We start from the raw sequence: 23349 nt of genomic DNA on the forward strand, positions 1-23349 counted from the left end.
ACAAGATGTGATGTATTGACATTTGTTGAAGTTGTTGGTGCACACAATTTTATTTAATAATTTATTTCACTATTTTTTCAATAATATTGTTTAACTATTAAAATATCTCACTCGCTTCCTTCAAATTATGAATTTAACGGTACCTATGAGTCATACTCAACAAGTGCAAATACAAAGTATTTGCTATTCTTTCAATGTAAATTGCTATATGACAAATGGATTATAACTCTTTGAACTTGTCAACAACTAAAAAAGAGAAAATGGATTATAACTCATCACTTGCATAAATTGCCCACACTAGTTAATTAATCTTCCTTAGAATAAGTCTTGCAGCTCGGCCATAACAATGGTGAAGACAAAGGAAAAGAAACCAAGGAAGTAACATATAAATTTTAGGTACCATTTTCTATACCATTTTCTAGTAAGGGTCCAATTTCAAACTATCATCCATGTAACACTACTTTAGTCCAAGTATAAAAAAAATCATATTTAAAAAGACATAAATCATAAAAAACATACATAAGGATGGCCTCAAATGACATGCATTAGAGTCAATTCCTATTAGAGCAAAACATCACAAGTCCATGTCCTAAGCTAGCATAAAAGTTCCAAACTTGTTGTAGTTCAAATAGCAGCTAGCACTTCATATCTGGCTTGATAAGCCATAGAAGTTTAGAGAAAAAGAATATCAAAATATTCTCTTCAATGTTCTAGCAACCCATTTTCCATTAGTCAAAAGTTACTCTCTACTTGGTTGAACAACACATGAGAGTCATCATCATCCATGTTTTCATTGTCAACAATATCATCAGTTCTATCAACTGTTTCCATCCTGTTTGACAATTCATCTTCACCAATGAGTGACGCAAACGCTTCATCTTTATCGTATCCTGATTTCTTCAACAACTCAATTAAAACCTCAGCGCTCTCCATATTGTCTTGGTCTCGACAAAGCTTAAAGAATGCCAACAATTTTATTGGCTTTGGTTTCCAACTCTTTGAACCACTAGTCATAAAAGCTTTCTTCAAGCAGGACAGTGCGTCCGAAACCCTCTTTTCAGCGATATGACACTCAGAAAGAAGCTCCCATGTAGTTGCATTCGGGCATCCACCACCCTTAGTCATATGCTCAAAGAAACTCAAAACTTTATCGAATTTTCCCTTCTTAAGATACCAACATATGAGAAGGTTTCCTATTCTAGAATCATCAGACGGCCTTACAGAGACCCATTCTTCATAAAGCTTTCCTGCACCCTCAATATCGTCCATTCTGACTAGAGAAGAGATAGCAGCATGGTATCCCAAGTTTGGTATACTCGGAAACATTGATTTATAGGTATTCCACACACGATAAACTTCGTCCTTGTTTCCAACACTTCCATACAAACTAAGGAGATAATGAAAAGGTACTCTATCTCGACCTAATATTCTACCCTCAACTTTTTTTAAGCACTCTTCGGCTTTGTCAAACAATTCCATCTTAATGTACATTGCAGCCATTGTACTAAATGTGCTCCAGTTAGGCATAATGGTAGGATCCTTTGACATTTGTTCAAATACTTGTTCCATCTTTTCTATTGATCCTTGAGATCCACAAGAAGATAACCAGATATTATATGTATATATATCTAGCTGAATGCACTTTTCTTTCATTTCTGAAACCAACATATCAACTTTATCATATTCCTGAAGGTTCATGTACAGAGTCATCATTAAATTAAACGGTAGTGAATGGATTAAGTACCTTTTACTCCTCATTACGTCGAGTAAAGATTCTGCCTTCTCTCTCGATCTAGAATGAACATATGCATTCAAGAGGGCACCATATGTCCTCTTGTCTTTTAAATCATTGACTAGGTTCAAAAAAAATCCTTCTGCACTAGAAACTCCATGAACTCTTGCAATTAGATCTAACTGAATTGCAGCATCACTTGCAGATATTCTAAACCTCTCTGGTCTATTGTTTATCCAATCATATATCTGCAACATTTGATCATTAATCATTACTTTCATAAGCTCCTATATTACAACAGTTAAATACTAAATTATAAGACTCATAAAAAAGTAAAAAACTCTGCCAACTATTCTTACTATTTGATTTCACCTATTCACACACACTAAAAAAGACAATGTTCTTAAACTCCAAAATTATCAATAATCAAATTGCAATACTATATATAAAAAATACTCCACCACAAACATCATGAATAATTCCATTCATATGCTAATAGAAGCTGTTTAACACAATTTGAGTAGATTGTTTATAGTGAATTAGTTGAAAATTGAAGTGAAATAATTTACCTGAAGGGCTCTGTCATGTTTTCTGTACTTTCTCAATTCTTTAACAACTCTACAAAGTTCCCATTTAGTGAGAGTTTTGCCTTCATTCTCCCACTGATTCAAAACAGAAGCAGAACCAAATTCAGGATTATCCATCAAAGAAATCCTCTTGTATAGAACATTCCACTTCACAGTGGGTCTGCGCTCGTAATCAACGGTACCATAATTGTGAATCTTTGAAATGGAACAAGTCACAGAGACTCCTCCTTTGTAACTGTAACACACACTCACCCTTTTTGTGGGAACAAGTGATGCGTGAGATTGAGAATACCAAAGGGAAGATGAAAGAGAAAGAGAACCGTTTTGGTTTTGCAATGAAGATTGAAGAGGCGGCGTTGTCATCATCTTCCTTTTCTCAACAACAACTACTTAGAAATGGAAATGGGTATAAAGGTTGTTGTTTTCTTTTGTTTCAAGATAATAATGTTTGGATTTTGTTGTGATAGATGCTCCATCTTACACCTTTGTGTTTTTTTATTTTTTATTTTTTTTAATCTAGTATTTTATTTAATTTTAAGTAATAATTTAATCGTCTTAAAATGTCAATATTATTAATAATTTTTTATAGAAACTCACAAAATTGTGACAATTTTCAAACAAAACTCATCAAATTATTTATCATATTCAATATAATGTAAATTTTATCAAATTCATAACTCAAATATTCAAATAAACTCATATTTTCATTCTTTATTTAATGAATTTGATATTATTTGATATAAAAATATGAATTTATTTAAATATTTGTGTTATGCATTTGAGAAATATATGAATTTTTTTGAAATTGGTATTGAATTCGGGAGTTTTGAAGATTTTGATAAATTTTCTAAGTTTTTGTAAAAAGAAAAAAAGATAACTTTGTTCATATTTTAAGATATATGTTTAATTGCAGTTATAGTCCTCCTATTTTAGCTGAATCGCGAAAGCAGTCCCACCATTTTGTTTCTCTTCAGTTTTGGTCCAAAACATGATGAAATTTTATTTTTTTTGCATTTATTTAAGCCACAATATGTTTCAAGATCTCATTTGCAACAATTGTACCTGAAATATATGATCATAAATTGTGTAATACAACTTTAAAAAATGAAATTTCATCAAGTTTTGGACTATAATTCTGTTTGAGATCAAAACTGGGGAGAAACAAAACGGGGGACTACTTTCGCGATTCAACTAAAATAGAGGGACCAAAACTGCAATTAAGCCTAAAATATAAATGATCAAATTGTTATTTAAAATTAAATAAAAGACTAAATCAAGAAAAGAGAAAGATAAATGACTGAAGTTACTGAAATTAAATCAGGAGACCGCAACAACAATTATGCCATAAATATAATATATTTTTATTTAAGAATATGTGTTGTATTTAATAAAAAAAAATCCTTTCTATTCCCATCTATATATTCTAGATTCAATTACAGGTTAATTATGCCTTTTAACAAAAAAAATTATAACTGTTGCAGCTAAACTTAACAATAAAGTTTAATGAAGTCTTACTAATTGAAATATCAAAGTTAACTCAAAAGCAAACAATTTCAAAAAAAAATTCTTGAGACTCAAGTTGCACAAAACAAAGTATTTCAAATTAACTTTTTAATTTTTAAAATGATTCCATACCTTAAATTCATCATCAAACCCCAACTATTTTAATGAAAATTAAGAAGTAAAAGATAATTAACTATTGAATCATATTTACTTGTCGGCATCAGATGGCGAAAGTTTTAGCTTTCTAGTTGGGGATTGATTTCGCTTAGATATTTGTTGTAGAAACTATGTGGCATAGAGAATGTGCTAAGTTGATATTTGGTTCAGAGAAGAAAAAACATTTCAAAGGCTATGTCTTAGGCTCTTAGAGGATTATTGAGCTAGTCTATTTCATTTTGATTATTTATTTTTTAAGACAGTTTCTTCTTCCACCTTCTATGTTTTCCAATGTATATTTAAATTGATTAATCTAAATAAAAGTTAGTGGCTAATCTAGATAAAAGTTAAGGTTTTTATGAAAAAACACGAGGAGAAAAGAAGCTCACAATTTTTAATCACACTAAATGGGATGGAAATGTTATGGCTCGGTATATTGCAAATTATGGTATTGCCCGGGAGGGTATGGTTAGAGGAAGACCCTTTCTTTTGGGCACTCGTGTATCAATTTTAACACATTTGACTTCTTAATTTCATTATTCGATGTATTATTAAAAAAATTGGGGAATTATAATCACTAAAAATGAATTGGGACAAAAATATCAATTACTCAAATGAGCGGGATCAAAATTATATAATAATTCTTTTTGAAAAACATTAATAAATTTTAAGATCCGTTCTATTGTTCATCATAAAGTTAATTGCGGGGTTTCTAAAAATTAACGGTTTTTTGCACTTGCAATGTTAGCATGATGGGATCATCAACCTTTCATCAGCAGCAGTGAAAACTTAGAAAAAGAATAAACAGTTTGGCATTACCAGAATTAACACAAGTTTTTCTGACCATATCAAAAGAATAAACAATGTAAGTTGTCCCACGACAAATTGTTTAACCAGCACTTATGAATCTGCTATATGTCATTCAGATGTAAAAAATAATAACTTCAAACATCATTGACAATTATATCCCAAAAAGATTTGAAATGCTACAAGATTAACATTACATATATACCAAGTCATCATCAACTATTGAATACAGGCAACTGTCAATAGATGTGTGGATGTCAACTTCACACAAACTTGCTCTCTCACTACCAACAGCTTACTATGAAAAGAAGGGTGACAAAGGAAACTAACACCTTCAAACTTAACAAATTTCAAATAGATTATCAAGCCAGACAGGTTTTATGGACAGCCAGGCCAAATTCTGTTGACAACTAACTGCCTTGTTTTCTAAGTTTCCATGGACATACACCTTGGGAACTTTAACCTGCAAATATGTGAGATTGATCTTGATTCTTGATGATAATTTTGAAAATATAACCACAGAATATAAATAATGGATTTCATTTCTAGGACAGTGAACACAGAAAACTGTAATGTTATTTGGTTATTAAATAGCCTACAGATGAGAAAGGCATGTCTTAACATAAACATAAATACAATAAATTATATACATAAAACCACAAATTAATAAAATTAAAAAATAGCAAAAATTAAACTCATATTATCTAAGTGAAACCGATGATGAATATCGTGCATTGCCTTGACAAAACACATAATATATTCAGTAACAAACAAAAAAATCGAATAATAAAAATTTAATGTAAAAAAATATAAAAAGAGAGAAAAACGTGAACGTTAAAACTTTCTTCGACCTTAGTGTAAGGCACCATGAGTGTGTAGAAAGCAGCGATTGATCCTAATAGCAAATCGTAACCGTAATGCTTCAGAAAATTCGTAGATTGACCTTTGGAAGCCATTGTTTTCGTTTTCGGTGTGTTGCAAAGGGAGTTCAGAATTTGAACACTACAAACAAAGACATTGATTGGGCTTTTATTTACGAGGCCCATTGGGCCCTTCTCAATTATCTCGAGAACTAAAAACTCCTCTTCGTTCGGCCTTAGGAAGCTAAACTTTGTTTCCCACCGTCGCCGGAGCTTCATACACCATCACCACCGTGAGCACCACCGCTTCAAACCGCAACAAAAGAAGCACTGTCACTTCAACCTTTTTCCTTCTCACTTCGATTCCTTCATTCACTGCTAAACAAATTGGGGTAAAAATTGTTCTCTCTATTCTTATTATATTCATTCACTGCCAATATCTTTATGATTTTTATTTATACATTGTTTATGATAACTAATACTAAATAGGAGTTTATTTGCAATTATTATTATAATGTTTGATTATGTACTATGCATAATCTATTAGATAACAAGACAGCATAAAGTTCAAACAACTTATGAACCATGAATGAATGCATATACTGCTACTATACTTATGCAATGCCAATCAATTATTTGCTGATAGTTGCTTCTCTTTTAACTAATAGTATTTAAGTAAATCTACTCCTGTATTTAAGTTTGGAATTTAGAAATTGGAAATGACTCTGAGATGCAAAATATGAGAGTACTTTCAGATTTTCGGTGTCTTGGGCTTCAGGTGAAAAAGAAAAAAGATTTTGGGTGGTCAGAAATTTGTGGATTGAAGAATACTAATTAGGGATATGGGACGATCAATTTTATTTTTTGCAGGTCTTCTTTGCAAGTGTTGACTATTTGTCCTGTGTTTTGCGTGGGCCTGGTATCGTTCAATTATTAGAGCTGGCTAGGCATTGTAGAAAGCTCTGTACTCTTAATGTTGTGCATGCCCCATCCACTCCATACTCACCCCTTTTTAACTTCCAAAATCAGCTTGAAACATGCGTAAAAGAAACAGAATTCTTGAGCTATGGCATCCATTGTCCCGTCAAAGACCACCCTAACCCCCAAGTTTCACGCTTTCTTCAAAAGGGCTTCTCAGAAATCACTGAAGGAATTGTTGGGAAAGCATTGCACGCACTTTGTGTGAAAGGTGTTATTCAACTCAACACATTCTATACAAATACCTTGATTAACATGTACTCCAAGTTTGGTAGCATAAACTATGCTCAACATGTTTTTGATGAAATGTTGGACAGAAATGATGCTTCTTGGAATAACATGATGTCGGGGTTTGTTCGAGTGGGTCGGTACCATAAAGCTATGCAATTCTTTTGCCACATGTTAGAATATGGTGTTACCCCAAGCAGCTATGTAGTTGCTAGTTTAGTGACTGCCTGTGATAGGTCAGGGTGCATTGAAGGGGCACTTCAGATTCATGATTATGTTGTCAAAAGCGGTTTGATGTCTAATGTATTCGTTGGTACTAGTTTGCTGCACTTTTATGGTACACATTGTACGGTTTCTGAGGCTAACAAACTCTTTGAGGAGATTGAGGAACCAAATATAGTCTCTTGGACTTCTTTGATGGTTTGCTATGCAGATAATGGGTATGCAAAAGAAGTTCTAAATATTTATCGGCATTTAAGAAACAACGGGTTAATTTGTAATGAAAATACAATGGCTACTGTTGTTAGAACTTGTGGAATGTTTGGGGATAAAACCATGGGTTATCAAATCCTTGGAGATGTTGTCAAATCTGGCTTAGACACTGGTAGTGTCTCTGTGGCGAACTCCCTTATATCCATGTTCGGTAATTATGATAGTGTAGAGGAGGCATCATGTGTGTTTAATAACATGAAGGAACGTGATACTATTTCGTGGAATTCAATTATTACTGCAAGTGCACATAATGGTCATTTCGAAGAATCTCTAGGACACTTCTTTTGGATGCGTCATACTCACACGGAAACAAATTATATTACTATATCAGCCTTGTTACCGGTATTCGGTTCTGCACAACATTTGAAGTGGGGAAGAGGACTTCACAGTCTAATAGTAAAAGTTGGACTGGAATCAAATGTTTGTGTATGTAATAGTCTTTTAAGTATGTATTCTCAGGCTGGATCATCTGAGGATGCAGAGTTTGTTTTTCATACAATGCCAGAGAAAGATTTAATTTCATGGAATTCCATGATGGTAAGCCATGTTGAAGATGGAAAATATTCACATGCCATACAACTTCTGATTGAGATGCTCAAAACAAGAAAGGCAACGAACTATGTAACTTTTACAACTGCATTATCTGCCTGTTATAATTTAGAAAAACTAAAGATTGTTCATGCCTTTGTGATTCATTATGGCCTACATCACAATTTAATGATAGGTAATACATTGGTTACCATGTATGGGAAGTTTGGCTTGATGGCTGAAGCACAGCAGGTGCGCAAAATAATGCCTGTGAGAGATGTGGTAACATGGAATGCACTGATAGGTGGCCATGCCGATAACAAAGAACCAAATGCCGCAATTGAAGCATTCAACTTATTGAGAGAAGAAGGTTTACTTGTAAACTACATTACTATTGTCAATCTTCTCGGTGCTTGTTTGTCTCCCGATTATCTTTTGGAACATGGAATGCCAATCCACGCACACATAATTGTGGCAGGATTTGAATTAAATACGTATGTCCAAAGCTCCCTAATTACAATGTATGCCCAGTGTGGTGATCTTAAAACAAGTAACTATATTTTTGATGTAATAGCTAATAAAAATTCTAGTACTTGGAATGCCATTCTTTCTGCAAATGCCCATTATGGGCCTGGTGAGGAAGCACTAAAATTTATTGCCAGGATGAGAAATGACGGGGTTGATTTAGATCAATTTAGCTTCTCCGTAGCTCTTGCCACTATTGGTAACTTGACGGTACTAGATGAGGGACAGCAGCTTCACAGCTGGATTATTAAACTTGGGTTCAAGTCAAATGAATACGTTTTAAATGCTACAATGGATATGTATGGAAAATGTGGAGAAATTGATGATGTATTTAGAATCCTTCCCCTACCAAAAAGCAGGTCACAGAGGTCTTGGAACATTTTAATATCAGCATTGGCCAGACATGGGTTTTTCCGCCAGGCTACCGAGGCCTTTCGTGAGATGCTTGATCTGGGGATGAGACCTGATCATGTCACTTTTGTTTCACTTCTGTCTGCCTGCAGCCATGGAGGTTTGGTGGATGAGGGTCTTGCATACTTCTCTTCAATGACTACCGAATTTGGTGTCCCTACTAGAATAGAGCATTGTGTATGCATAATTGATCTTCTTGGGCGATCAGGAAAGCTTGCAGAGGCTGAAGCTTTCATTGATAAGATGCCAGTCCCACCAAATGACCTCGTTTGGCGTAGCTTGTTGGCTTCTTGCAAAATACATGGAAATTTGGAGCTCGGTAGGAAAGCTGCTGATCGTCTTTTCGAGCTGGACTCATCTGATGATTCGGCCTATGTTCTTTATTCCAATGTCTGTGCATCTACACAAAGGTGGGGAGATGTAGAAAATGTGAGAAATCAAATGGAATCACACAGCTTAAAGAAGAAACCTGCCTGTAGTTGGATCAAGTTGAAAAACAAGGTTATGACTTTTGGTATGGGAGACCAGTTTCATCCACAAACTGCACAAATCTATGGAAAGTTAGAAGAGCTAAGAAAGATGGTTAGAGAAGAAGGCTACATGCCAGACACAAGCTATGCATTACAAGATACAGACGAAGAACAAAAGGAGCATAATCTTTGGAACCACAGCGAGAGACTTGCCCTTGCATTTGGTTTGATCAATAGTCCTGAAGGCTCACCTCTTAGAATTTTTAAGAATCTTCGTGTTTGTGGTGATTGCCACTCTGTTTTCAAGCTAGTTAGTAAAACTGTTGGTAGGAAAATCATAGTAAGGGATTCATACCGGTTTCATCATTTCTATGGTGGCAAGTGTTCTTGTTCAGACTATTGGTAGTAGATTGAACTTTATTGGATGTAGTAATTAAAAATATGTTATATTTGGCAGTTTATTGAGTTTGATTTCGATACATTGTGCAAGTTTTTTTTATACTGTTTCTGAATCATACATGCCCCCATTGTGACATTGTCCCAAATGTACAATAAATTTCTGAGAACATGAACTCCTGCGTAAATCTTAAAAATTGCAGATTATCTTGGTGAAATTTTGATCGTGTTACATGATGAATATACTGAACATTTTACTGTTTATTTATTGTCTCCGTATAGCCAAATTACGTTATTTTGACCGTTTAAAAAAATATGAATGTATTAAGGGTCTTATATGAATATGTGAAGTTTACTGTTTATTTATTGTCTCCATATAGCCACATTGCGTTATTTTGACCGTTTAAAAAAATATGAATGTATTAAGGGTCTTATGTGAATATGTTAAGTTTACTGCTTAGGAATTATCCTGACAGTTGCATTACAAAACTCATATCTCAAGTTATAGAACTCTTAACAAAATAGGGTTTGTGTTAAACAAATTCTAATATGAAATGTATATTGACTATAAACTCAAGAATTTTTGTTGTATTATAATGCTTTTATTCGGTGTTCAAATTTGGCGTAGAATCTGTTAGTGCCCAATTGCGGCTGTCAGGCAATGTAAGGGCAGATCTTGGGCTTAGCATCTGTTGAAATTACAATAGTTGTCATTGTTAAATTTGTTATATGTTTTTTTCATGTTCCTGAAATGTTATGAGTGATAATTGCCCATGTGCTTGCATTCTGGATGAGATTTCATATTTGTGTATTTTGAGTGAGTAATAATTAGTGTCATGATTTGAATTTTCAATTGTAATATTAATAAAAAATAATTCCATTTTTGAAATATTCTCTTTGCTTCACATATTGTTAAGTTGTAAGCATTGTCTTCTTACTCCTTTATGAAGAGAATAAAAGAGAATGGAGAAGAGAGAAGATTGGAGATCAATTCTACCATATTTACCCGTGGTGATGCGTTCTCCTTCTCTATTTTGGCCGTCCCAAGCGGTGGAAACTCTCAGAGAAATCGGAAGTGGCCGAGTCGACTCGGGCCGCCTCTTATACATCGCCATTACCGAGCTCAGGAACTCTCTTTCTCTATCTTCCGAACCTTTAGCTCCTTCTGCTGCACATGGATATGCCCTCTTCTTTGACGAGGTAATATACTACACAGGTAACTCCACCTTTTTAGAACCTCATATTTTTTAATTGAGTTCTGGTTTCTTGTAATATTGGGATAGGCGGTTTTTGCTGATTATAGCTGAGTGATCAATTATTCATTGAATAAAAACAAGGAGTCGTGATTGTTTGTTTCAGTTGATCTCTAGAGAGGAATGTAGGAAGTGGTTTGAAGAGGTGCTTCCAGCATTGGGAGATTTGCTTTTGAGGTTGCCATCTTTGTTGGAAGCACACTATGAAAATGCGGATATGGTTATTGATGGAGAGGGAGCCACCATCAGAACTGGTCTTCGCATGCTGGATTCGCAGGAACCTGGGATAGTGTTTCTTACCCAGGTTTGGTTTGTGACTAAAAATTACGTGCCTTATCTTTTTGGTACCTTTTTGTTGCTCACTTTTAATGGCTGAAGATCATCTTTAAACCGAATTTCACCTATAAGGGTTTGAGTACTTGACATATAAATTCTCGAACCTCTTTACTTTGCGTTTTTACTGCAACAAGATAAAATTTTACCTGCTCTTCAAGTACTCAATAAGACAAATTGGCTGCTACTGGCATCACCACCACCGTCACAACTCTTGCATAATTAAGGCTGTTTCGGCTACATTTTTATGGTACATTATCGTGACATACATGCTATTTGAAGAAAGTAAAAAGAAAAATACTTTCATATTTTATTACTACATCACTAAGCTGTTTATATAGAAAAAAATTACAATAGTAATACTAAGTAATAATGACAAAATCAAAAAATAAAAATAAACAGAATAATATTAAATAAAAGAGAATCAAATCTGATTTTCCTTGACTCTTCAACACTATTGATAGTTATAATTTACAACTGCAATTTCTTGCTTTTCAGGAGTTGATTGCTGCTCTTCTTGTATGCTCATTTTTATGTCTATTCCCAGTCCATGACAGATATGAGAAACAACTTCAACCAGTTAACTTTGATGAGTTGTTTGCGTAAGAAACCTTACGCTATTTAAATTTTTAATCTTACTCACTTGTTCATTCAATTGCTTGTTTTGGCCTTCATTTTGATCATTTTATTTCTCCCAAGTGGTGTCAAGCCGTCAATGGTATTTGCATGTTTGTGTGCGAGTTACTCAACGATAGTGTTAGAACTGGAATGTAAAACTGAAGGTAAATGAACAAAAAAGAAGAAAAGAAAGAAAATCAACACCCCTCTCATACACCTTCCTAATAGGAAGCCTTGCTTGACTAGCAATCCTATCAATACCCCCCCCCAAGAACTACCTAGTCCTCAATGGGAAATGATGGAAAAAACTCCAACATCTTGGAAGCTCGCTCCCAAGAGTTATCAAAGGATGGCAAATGAGCCCATTTCACTAAAACCTCTATATTGCCTCCAACATCAGTCTTCCAATGTCGTATATCTTTTGGGTGTACAACCAATTCAAGCTCCTCAATCAACATTGGTGGCAAGGTCTGGTGTGAATGATGCGGTTTCAAAGCCTTCTTAAGCAATGAAACACGGAACATCGGATGAACTTTAGTTTCAAGAGGTAGATCTAACTTGTAAGCCACCTCCCCCACGCGGCTTAGAAATTGAAAAGGACCATAATATTTAGGAGCCAATTTAGCATATGGTCTATCAGCCAAGAATACTTGTAAGGCTGAAATTTTAAAAAAACCCACTCCCCAACATCAAAATTCACCAACTGCCGGTGCTTATTTGCTTGTGCACGTATCTGATCTTGAGTAAGGCTGAAGTTTCAAGAAAACCCACTCCCCAACATCAAAATTCACCAACCGCCGGTGCTTATTTGCTTGTGCCCGCATCTGATCTTGAGATTTCAGCAAATTTTGTCGCAAATCAGCAAGTAAATCATCCCGTTGCTGGGCCAACTGATTGACATCATCCAACCTTGATGGAATGGTGCTGCTCTTAATCAACAACGGAGGGTCTCTTCCATATAAAGCTTTAAAAGGTGTCATTCCAGCAGAGATATTGTAGTTACTGTTAAACCAGAACTCAGCCCAATTCACCCAAGTCATGGGCTTAGGCCCAACAAAGCACCTAAGATAGGTCTCTAAGCACCGATTTGCAACTTTGGTTTGACCATCCGTTTTTTGATAGTGTGGATACTTATAAGGTCGTAGATTAGGTATCTCAGCCCCCTCCTTCAAATGAATTGCATGATCTAACCTCCCTTGGGGTGGAAGACCTTGAGGATCCTCAAAAACCTCAGAATACGGCTGAAGAACCTCTGAAACAGCTTCAGGTATGATTGAAACCTCCGCTGGTTTCTGCTCTGCCGAATCGTACTGAATCAACAAGCTTTCCCCTTCTTCCTTCAAAATTTGCATGAAGGCTCCATAAGACAATTCAGTCTTAGTTAAGGAAGGATCACCAACCAAAGTAATCAACTTGCCATCTCTAGATAAGGTAAGCTCCAGCTTGCCAAAGTTGGTTTTGACCTCTCCCAAACCAGAGAGCCAATCCAAACCCAACACCAAGTCCACCCCTTGCAGGGAGAACAAATAAAAGTCTTGCCTAATCTCCATTCCTTGCAACTGCAAACTCAACTTGCGACACTTTCCCTTACATTTCACCCTATGACCATCCCCCACTTCCACCATGTAAGAAGGAGTATCTTCCACCAGCAAACTCAGTTTCCGAACTACTTCATGAGAAATGAAGCTATGAGAAGCTCCACAATCTATGAGTACCACAACAGAGTAGTTTTGAACTACCCCTTGTATCTTCCAAGAATTTGTGGAAGTCAGTCCAGCCATTGAACAAAGAGACAATTGCAGAGAATTGAAATTTTCTACCTCATGAGACTCAACATCATTGTCCTCCTCGTCATCTTCTTCTAAAATAATCATATGAAACTGCTTATTCTTGCATTTATGGTCTCTATGATATGGCTCATCACATTTGAAACAGAGTCCCTTCTCCCTTTTGTCTCTCATCTCATCCCCGGACAAATGTTTGAAATCACCACCCCTGGTTTTATTCCCTTCCCCAACCTGAACACTCACCAGATTAGCAGCAGAGGTACCACCCTCAATTTTGTTATCCAACCAAGGCTTAGTATCAACAGTTACCGTCTTACTGTAAGAACTAGCCTTAGAAATAGTGGTTGGCTTAGTGAAAGTGTTGGTTCCTTTCTTGGTCCAAACCAGATTCTTCTCCTCAATCATAATAGATTTTTGATTAAATCAGACAGAGACTTTAGTTCATAAAGTTTTACCTCCACTTGAATTTCCTCTTTCAAGCCATTCATGAAAATTCCTCGTGCAAATTCTTGATCAATGGTCTTCAATGCTCCAACATATTTCTCAAACTCCACCACAAATTCCACCACCATCCCTGTTTGTTTAAGTGCCAACAACAACTCAAAGGGATTTTGTACCATTGAAGGTTGAAACCTGCGAACCACCGCCAGCTTGAACCCGTCCCAAGTTGGTTCGAGATTGCACCTAGCCCACCAGTAATACCAGCTCAACGCTCTACCCTCCATGGCCACCAAAGTGGCACGCAACTTCTCCTCATCGGGAACGCTTCGCAATTCGAAGTATCGTTCCAAACGGTGCGTCCAACCGTACGCATCGTCGCCTGAGAAAATCGGTATCTCCATCTTCCTCCACCGATCGCGCTCAACGTGTTCACCTAGGGATCTACCACCGCCGTCGATGGAATCAATCTTGGCCACAAGTGCAGCCAATTGATCCTCCGTGTGTTCGGCGCATGCTTCTGCCAACTCCAATCGTGTGTGCCATTCCTCACGCTCCTGCTCCCAATCACTCGAATCTCTCACCATGCTTCTTGTCTTCATGCAATGCGCAGTAGAAGAAAGTGAACTCAGGGCACCAGATCGGTGCTCTGATACCAGTGTTAGAACTGAAATATAAAACTGAAGGTAAATGAACAGAAAAGAAGAAAGAAAGAAAATCAAGAAGGGTTTCTCTTAAGAATGTATTATTGGAACTGACAGAAATGAATAGAGTAGCAGTTACAGAATTACTAACTGAATTGCCCTGCAATTCAGTCCCAACCAATTAACTCTCTAACTGCCTCCTTATTGAAGACTAAGCTTCTATTATTTATACTAACAATCCTAACTAATTCAGTTAGGATTTACAGCTGGCACAACTCAACAATTAACATGACTAACAACCTAGCAATTAAGTTTGATTCCTTCTCTCATACACCTTCCTAATAGGAAGCCTTGCTTGACTAGCAATCCTATCTGATAGTAAAAGAGAAGGATTGAAAGAATTGACCAAATTGAATGCCTTGTTTCATATGTTATTACAATTTTGTTTTTAAATTCAGGTGATCAGCTATGCTTGTGCATTTTCAGGAGTGTCTATGATGATTACAGTCAAAAACAAGAAAATAAGATTTGGTGCATCATTCACTATTTTCAAAGGATAGCCTCTGATATGCCTAAGGGTGTTGTCTCATTTGAGCGAAAAGTACTTGCCTGGGAAGATGATTCAGTTCACGTTTCTTACCCTGATACTAACTTTTGGAGCACTTCTGTTATACCACTATGTAGATTTGAGGTATTTGAAGGAGATTTATTTTCAATTGTTCATAAAATAAATCTCTTTTAATGATCCACTTGGTTGGTAATAGGCGATACTTTTGCATTTTAATAGGTTCAAAGTTCAGGACTAATAGAAGATCACTCAAGTGAAGCTGTCGAAGTGGACTTTGCGAATGAATATCTTGGTGGTGGTGCTCTTCGTAGGGGTTGTGTACAGGTGCAAAACGTTTATTAAGTATAATTCCATCCTTAGCCTCTTATGCTTAATTGTTAGGTGATTGATAGCTTCTTTAAGGCATAATTCCTGATATATATACCTGTGTAGATTCTGCAGCTTGGGATGTTTTTGTCACTTGAGCTTTCAGCCTACTAATGTTTAATATGTTGCTTGTTATTGTCTGATATAGGAGGAAATTCGTTTCATGATCAGTCCAGAATTAATTGTTGGCATGCTTTTCTTGCCGTCCATGGCGGATAATGAGGCTATAGATATTGTTGGTGTGGAAAGGTTCTCGAGTTATAAAGGGTTAGTGTTACTCAATGGATCTAAATTTCAGTAAGAAATTAATACTTTTAGTGTGGTTTTGTTAGGAACCCAAGAATTTGATTTCAAGGATTTGGAGGAAAGAATTTGATTTCAAGGATTTAGAAAAAATGATGAGAAATAAAATGAGAGAATCTCTCCAAAGAAAATGATACACAAGAGCAAATACGCTCCTACAATGGTTTACATCACTCAATTTTTAAATTTGATAAAAGATAATTTCATAAGGGATGAAACCTTTATTTATAGGTTCCATGTACACTTAGGATAAAAAGGAAAAATTATCACTAACAAACATAACAGTCTAACTACTTATAACAACTTCAACCAATTAACTACTTCTACTAACTAATTCTCCTTCATCTAAGTCCTAACAATACACCCCTCTTCAAAACAACCTTGTCCTCAAGGTTGACATGTATTATATTCTTGTAGGTGTTATATTTGATAATATGCATAGCCTTCCCTTTTCCCTTCCACAAACTCATTAAAATTGAGGTGCTGTCACCCTCCTGCAACATGCTCTTATATAGATTATTGACACGTGTATCCCGCCAAAGGAGCTGTATCCCACCAAATGAGCTATTACTCTCATTTTCATTGTTATCACATGGATCCCGCAATTGTAAGGAGAAAGTCTCCTTCACCACAATCTCCTTTGCTGCCACCCCTGGATTAACTTGTTAATTATTCTGCACCATTGTATATGTTCCACATTAGACAGGAATAAAGCCACCTTTATTGTGTTGGACTTGCACACTTTCAGCTTCATTAAGGTCACACAGTGTCTCAGTCTCGGAAACTTAGTGATCGACCCCACCTTCCGCTCCTTCTTACACGCAACACCTACTAAGTCGACTCGACCCCATTTTATCTTTCTCATAGAATGTTTTATGCTCCCCATATTACCACCCATGTCTGGTGGTTCTGAGGGTGGACGTTGGGGCAGCATGTATGTCGGCCAATGTTCAGTTAATAACACATCTTTTGCAGCTACCCTACTTGAAATTTGAAGTTGTGCAGGATCTTGGTTCTTCACGTATGTTAATCTGAATTTCTCTGTGGACCCATCTCATCACTCTTCCTCATATCGCTAATAATGTGATTGCTTCTCATTCCTTGTTTCTTCTCTGGTGTCTCGACCTTCTTGATCCAAGAACATGGTGGTGTGTCTTTGTCGTCTTCCCATATGTAGTTGGTCTTAGTGCTGTCATCAATGAATGAAGAAGCTTCTGTTTCTTGAATTTTCTTGCCATTTTGGATTTCTGGAAGCAAGTTCTTGATTTTGATCCATATCAGGAATTTTGCTGATTTTTCTTTGACCTGTTCCAGATTTGTTTTCATCTCTGCCATTGTTTTCTCCATTGACTTCATATTGGTTTCTTGTTTGGACCAAATTTGTGATTTGCCCTGTTCTGGCGATTTCAGTGGAGGCAGTGGCAGCAAAGCCACAGCCCATGAAAAGGCGTCCGGCGGCTCTGGTGGTGGGGGAGCCACATTCAGCGCATAAGCCTTCAACGACAGTTCCTGCGTGGCTGATTTTCCTGTGATTGCGATCCTGGTTGTTTCTGCATGCAATTCTCAATCTGACAACTCCGACGACGTCATAAGGCTGGTCGGTATCTTCAAAGACCAAGAACCAGCATGTCTGCTCTGGATTTGGTAGTTGCTTCCTTTCTTCTCTACCACTGCTTTTTGAGCGACAATAAACATTCTTCTTTCTCCCCTTTCTTTGTGACTCGCCATTGTTACCATTTTTTTCTTCTTGGCCACAGTCACAAGGATCTTTTCGGACAGAACATCTCTGCAAGGATGTGACAACCCAGGTTCCTTTTTTTATTTTCATTGCTGTCCCCAATTCTGGTTCTTGGTTTTCCAGCAGCAACCCACTTGCCTTACACATCAGATTTACTACTTTTGCTGCTATGGTTTTTGGTTCCACGTCTGTCTTCAATTCTTGCAACCCACTTGCCTTACACATCAGATTTCTCCTTCTTCTCCACCTCGAAGTGATCGACATCGGGCGGTTCCAGCGGAGGTGGTGGCTCGACTAACTCCAGATGCGGTGTGGCCAGAGCTCTCCACAAGCTGAACGACGACTGACGTTTCTGGCAGAGGTGTTTGGATTTCATTTGTCGTCGCACATGATTCTTGATTTGACGGTTTCGAAAAAGAGACATTGCTGATCAAAATCTTTTGAGACCAAGAACTGGTTTCGTCATCCTCGCATTTACCCTTCTCTTCTTGTTTTACAATTTCACCAAGAATTTGTCTGTCGGTTTTGTCTTCCTCTGCCTTACGACCATTGTTTCGCCTTCCAAATCTACGGATCAAACATGTGGAAAAAGATTCCCAAGTTGGATTTGGATTTTCTTGATCCCAAGAACGAAACCAAAACAGTATTGAAGCATCCAAGCTCATGAACGCCCACTGCACTCTATCGAATCCATAAATTTCATGCTCCACAAAGAACCTTTCAGCCCTTGCAACCCACCCAACAGGATCACTCCCTGAAAAGTTGGGCAGCTCCACCTTCTTGGCCCACCAATCCTCCATTTCCATGAGCAATGGCACTCCCTCGAGATCTGGCAGGTCGAACCAATTGTTAGTAACCCAAGAATTAATTCCAAGGATTTAGAGGAAAGACACTAATATTTAGAAAAAAGGATGAAAAATAATTGGAGAGAATCTCTCCAAAGAAAATGATACACAAAAGCGGATACGCTCCTACAATTGTTTACACCACTCAATTTCTAAATTTGATAAAAGATCATTTCATAAGGGATGAAACCTTTATTTATAGGGTCTATATACGCTTAGGATAAGAAGGGAAAATGATCACTAACAAACATAACAGTCTAACTACTTATAACAACCTCAACCAATTAACTACTTCTACTAACTAATTCTCCTTCATCTAAGTCCTAACAGGTTTTCTTTCCTTCAAAAGTAACATGATGATTGAAACTGAAATTTAGGTAAGTTCAGATAATATAAATATTATGAAACTGAAACAAGCAAGTTAAATTAAATCAAACGTTGTACAATAAAATGCGTTATAATATATATACAACAAAGTGCAATAGAAAATTGGACAGACAAGCGAGTACTTTAGTGACCATTTTCCACTATTGCATCTCATTATAAATTTTCAGCTGTTCAAACATAATTTGTTATTATGCTTCCTTCCTAAGCTAACAATGATAGTCTCTCCTGATTTCTATAGATACGCATCATCATTTCGATTTTCTGGGGATTATGTGGATGAGAAGGCTTTAGACGCCCTTGGAAGACGTAAGACTAGGATTGTTGCAATCGATGCATTATGTGGCCCAGGGATGAGGCAATACAGGGAAAAATATCTCCTCCGGTTTGTTAATCTTCATTTAAGTCTCTACTTCTCTTTAGGACGCATATTCACTGTTATTGTGAGTATGAGAATATAAACTCTTTGTTTGTAGAGTTGTTTTTACTTTCTTTTCCTCAATCCTTTTGAGGAATGTGTCTAATTTACTACTAAGAGTAGCTCTAATAGTAGCCATACATTTCATTCTGTCAATAATATTTATTCTTTCGTAAAACCATAATTTAGCTGTTTTTACCCATATAAACTTAGAGAATTACAATGAAAAATTTATGGGGAAAATATTACCAGTTCAGTAACAACAAAGCAATTTATCGGTTTGAGTCGTAAAATCAAGCTCTTGCAAGTGTAAGGTAAGGCTGGCAACAGTAAATCCACGATGAAACCGACTCTCCCTGAATCCTAACACCAAGTAGTAACAATTTAGCATTTAAGTTTGAAATATTTTGGTGAAGAATTCCTTGTCTTTAATCTTCCCTTCAATACATTAGCTTTGAAAAAATCATCTGATTTTTTCTGAATGTGAAGAAAAGCGATCCATACTGTATTGATCATAGCAGGACGTAATATAATTAATCTTAATATTTTTGTTTTTATTCAATTTTTAAAGTTACAACATATTATGAACTGAGCATGTTCATTCCCGCAGTGAGATCAACAAGGCATTTTGTGGTTTTCTGCAGCAATCTACATGTCAACAGTATCAGAAAATTCCACATGAGAACGTATGTTCATCTTTACTTGTTTATTTTCCATGAATTTCTAGAATCAATGTGATTTTTGTTGTTTCTACTTGGTGCTATTGTTTTCTATCTTCATTAGTTATCTGTTTGAATCATTCTTTGTTTCTCTTAGTTTGATGCTGCCCGTGCCACCTCAACATCTATGGAAACAAGTGAAGTACCAAATTCATATGAAGAAATCAGAAATTCTCAAAATGATTATGATATGATGGAGAAGAACAATGATATTGGGGTTGTGACTGGAAATTGGGGGTGTGGCGCCTTTGGAGGAGATCCTGAAGTAAAGACCATAATTCAGTGGCTTGCAGCTTCTCAGGTAATTTTATATTTTCAGCCATCAGTGTATAAACATGTAGCTGTAGTCACTGTGTACTTATTTGAATAAATTAGAAATATAATGTTTAGATCAAGTCAACCATATCATGTTTGATAATTTCCATTTTAGATTTCTTTCAGGGATAGTCAATAATGAGATTAAATTGAAACATCTAAATTTTGATGGCCAGAGGACCATAAAAATAAGCATGCGGTCTACAAAGTGCGATGAAAATGAAATATTTGAAATTGACTCAAATTAAAATTTGGCCTCTCGTTTAATTTTGAATATTTTACAAAAGGTGCTACATGTTGAGAAATCGCAGCATGAAACAAAAGGAAACTTTGGGGTCTGTTGACAGTAACAACTGTAGTACTTGACTCTCATATTACTTACCTTTAACAATTTTTTGACCTTCCATGCTTGAAGACCTTGAATTTTGTTTTGGTTCATCATATCCTGCAGGCTCAAAGACCTTTCATAGCATACTACACATTTGGCTTGGACGCATTGCACAACCTAGACAAGGTAACATGACATTTCCTTCACACAGTGGGAGAATCTAAACATGTGATCAATGGCATTGCTGATAAGCATCTGCATCGAAAAGAGTTATATATTTTTCTTATTTCACGTTTGAATATTGATCTTTTTTTTCTTCCCTAAGATCTTTTTTAAAGAGTTGTACCTATCCAGCCTATTTGCAATTTTGCATTCAGATTGAAAGTGACATCAACAACATTGGCTGAGCAAAGTTTATGATTTCCGTATTCTAATTAAGTTTCCATTTTATTTGTGGTTTGTTTTACATGTGAATATCTCCTCTGTCGGCATTGCCTCTTTCCTAACTAATTTTGACCGTTGTTAGTAGCAAAGAAATGTTAGCAATACACTCTGCAACATTCTCTATCTAATACTTTTCATGATTGAGTGTAATTTATGTAAATCCCATCATTTTTTAAATGAGACCCCGCATGATTTAGTGGAATCCACATGAATTTTACTCAATGTTGGAAAGTGTGTTGAAGAGTGTATGAATCAAACCAATCATCTTCATTTAGTCAAGTGCCTGAAACATTTCCACTTAACTAGAACTTTTCTTGCAGTGTTGATTTCTCACTAGACTTTGGTTGGTTTTGTGGCAGGCTGTGTGTTGGATTTTGTCGCAGATATGGACAGTTGGAGACCTATGGAGCATGCTAGTTGAGTACTCAAAAAATAGGTCAAAAGGAGAAACTAATGTCGGTTTCCTCCAATGGCTCCTACCATCAATATATGATCATGGTTATATGATGGAGTAATTAGCTAAATACGCCTTGTTCTGTTGTTTGTCTTTCACTTTTGACAATGTGTTATCTTTGAAGAAAATTTGGTCATTACAAGGAAAACAGTAGTGAAATGGTTAATATTGTTTTAAACCTGTATATACCTTGTATAGTTTGATTTTGAAGCTATAGAAGTTCTATTATTCTTTCATAATTGTACTGTTGACTGTGAAGCTAGAACATAAGCATTTCATTATTCTTTTTCTAATATAAGCAAATTGCTAATGGTGAATATATTTTGTTGTCAATTAGTAAGCAGCAACCAAAGCTAGATTTAATTAACTTTCTAATTTCATTGTCACTTGAGATTTGATTTATGAATAATAATGTACCAAGTTGTGTCTCAAATTGAAAATTTCAACCTCCTTACCACTAAAACAATGGTTTTGAAACCCATATTCAAGTTATATTGTTTTGGAAGGGGTATAGAACTTCAATACTATATCTTCTAAGAAGTGATATTATGCACCCTCCATATGAGATATATAAGTGTCAATTTCAAAAGTCCATTAATTATTGACCTCAGCTCACATGTTGGAGGTCAAAAAAATTCATAGTTAAAAGACTCCTAAAAAGGAAGTCTCCTAAGCTTAAAAGCCCATAACATTTTATAAGCATAGGCCTCACATTTTCAAATTTATCTTTCGATTTTTTTACAAAATTTCGACTATTTTTTTTTATTTTTTTCTAAGAAATAAATTTTTTGATAAAATAATTTCGATTTTTTCTGATAAAAAATGATTTACAAAACTTTTTTTTTAGTCGAGAAAAATAATTTTTTGATTTTTCTCACAATACTTTTCAAAAAAAATGATTTAAATTTTTATTTTATTTTTTCCAAGTAAAAAAGTTTTAGATTTTTTGAGAAAAATAAATTTCAAAAATTTTTCAATAAAAAAATTGCAATTTAGTTTTCTCAACTTTCAACCTGAAACCTATAAATCGTTGACAATACAACACATTGACCCTACAAGCCATGTTTTCTCAACTTCTAACTTGAAAACCTACAAGTCGTTGAGGCAAAATAGTCACTACTAAGCTGAGTTACAAATGGGTGAAACTTGTTCTATGTTACTTCTTCTAAGCAGAATAATTACAATGAAATTACACACTTAAAACAGAGCACTAAGTAATATAAATTTAATGAGTGTCTTTATTGAAATTGGAACCTTGAAACTGAATACTTAGAGAATTTTTTGTGTTTGTAAGGTTTTCTGAGTTGTTGTGTTTGTTGTCTTCTTCAGAATTGATCTTTTTGTATAGCATGAGTTAGGGTTTCGATATTGTCCCAAACAAATTTTGAGCGTATCTTCCTTGTGCAAGATCAACAAATATCTTCACGAAAAAATAAACCTTGATAGATATGGTTTGGAAATATGACTGTTGAAGCTTGAATAATTCTAAAATGAATTTTCAACCAAATCTTCTAGAATGATTATGTGTGAGAATATCCAGATCGTGTTTTGGGAAAAAATTCAATTTTTTTTCCTGAAAAATAATTTTTTGATTATTTTCACAATATTTTTCAAAAAAAAAAAATGATTTAAATTTTTTTTCTAATTTTTCCGAGAAAAAAATGTTTAACAACTTGAAACTTATTGACCGTTGACAATACAATACATTGACCCTACAAGCA

At 35.5% G+C, this 23349-nt stretch overlaps 3 protein-coding genes and 1 long non-coding RNA gene across 6 annotated transcripts; 2 read left to right on the forward strand and 2 right to left on the reverse strand.

The window, feature by feature from the left end:
- Positions 1-474: 474 nt before the first annotated feature.
- LOC101507177 (pentatricopeptide repeat-containing protein At1g02150-like) lies at positions 475-2773 on the reverse strand. The gene is made up of 2 exons (XM_004515263.4): positions 2302-2773; positions 475-1980 (listed from the first exon to the last, which is right to left on the reverse strand). Exons 1-2 carry the CDS (start codon positions 2683-2685, stop codon positions 733-735), a joined length of 1632 nt encoding a protein of 543 aa, XP_004515320.1. The 5' UTR covers positions 2686-2773; the 3' UTR covers positions 475-732.
- A 2134-nt stretch (positions 2774-4907) lies between these two features.
- LOC101508023 (uncharacterized) lies at positions 4908-5775 on the reverse strand. The gene is made up of 2 exons (XR_012161323.1): positions 5637-5775; positions 4908-5248 (listed from the first exon to the last, which is right to left on the reverse strand). It is a non-coding gene; the product is annotated as an uncharacterized lncRNA (long non-coding RNA).
- Positions 5776-5897: 122 nt separating this feature from the next.
- Positions 5898-21947, forward strand: LOC101507492 (poly(ADP-ribose) glycohydrolase 1-like). Of its 3 annotated transcripts, none has more exons than XM_004515265.4 (12): positions 5898-6037; positions 10624-10873; positions 11033-11230; positions 11758-11861; positions 15233-15437; positions 15534-15638; positions 15829-15947; positions 19192-19335; positions 19979-20054; positions 20185-20388; positions 20854-20916; positions 21534-21947. In XM_004515265.4, exons 2-12 carry the CDS (start codon positions 10637-10639, stop codon positions 21687-21689), a joined length of 1611 nt encoding a protein of 536 aa, XP_004515322.1. In that variant the 5' UTR covers positions 5898-6037; positions 10624-10636; the 3' UTR covers positions 21690-21947. The 3 variants fall into 3 exon arrangements, with proteins under 3 accessions (XP_004515322.1, XP_027186619.1, XP_073219894.1); XM_027330818.2 differs by having other exon boundaries at positions 5906-6037; positions 10591-10873; XM_073363793.1 differs by lacking the exon at positions 5898-6037 and having other exon boundaries at positions 10749-10889.
- On the forward strand, positions 5905-9756 carry LOC105851051 (pentatricopeptide repeat-containing protein At3g26782, mitochondrial). Its single transcript, XM_004515264.3, has 2 exons — positions 5905-6037; positions 6516-9756. The coding sequence occupies exon 2, from the start codon at positions 6879-6881 to the stop codon at positions 9681-9683; it is 2805 nt and encodes a 934-aa protein (XP_004515321.1). The 5' UTR covers positions 5905-6037; positions 6516-6878; the 3' UTR covers positions 9684-9756.
- Positions 21948-23349: the final 1402 nt, after the last annotated feature.

The sequence above is a fragment of the Cicer arietinum genome, chromosome 7, assembly GCF_000331145.2.
Source record: "Cicer arietinum cultivar CDC Frontier isolate Library 1 chromosome 7, Cicar.CDCFrontier_v2.0, whole genome shotgun sequence".
Taxonomy (NCBI): domain Eukaryota; kingdom Viridiplantae; phylum Streptophyta; class Magnoliopsida; order Fabales; family Fabaceae; genus Cicer; species Cicer arietinum.

What these genes read in the sequence shown, in the direction of transcription:
- LOC101507177 (XM_004515263.4), bottom strand. Translation starts at nt 2,685, where the DNA reads ATGATGACAACGCCGCCTCTTCAATCTTCATTGCAAAACCAAAACGGT. An exon ending in AACATGACAGAGCCCTTCAG is followed by an intron (nt 1,981 to 2,301) that starts GTAAATTATTTC and finishes CAAATGTTGCAG; the next exon opens with ATATATGATTGGATAAACAA.
- LOC105851051 (XM_004515264.3), top strand. Translation starts at nt 6,879, where the DNA reads ATGTACTCCAAGTTTGGTAGCATAAACTATGCTCAACATGTTTTTGAT.
- LOC101507492 (XM_004515265.4), top strand. Translation starts at nt 10,637, where the DNA reads ATGGAGAAGAGAGAAGATTGGAGATCAATTCTACCATATTTACCCGTG. An exon ending in AACTTTGATGAGTTGTTTGC is followed by an intron (nt 11,862 to 15,232) that starts GTAAGAAACCTT and finishes GTGCATTTTCAG; the next exon opens with GAGTGTCTATGATGATTACA. An exon ending in TACCACTATGTAGATTTGAG is followed by an intron (nt 15,438 to 15,533) that starts GTATTTGAAGGA and finishes GCATTTTAATAG; the next exon opens with GTTCAAAGTTCAGGACTAAT.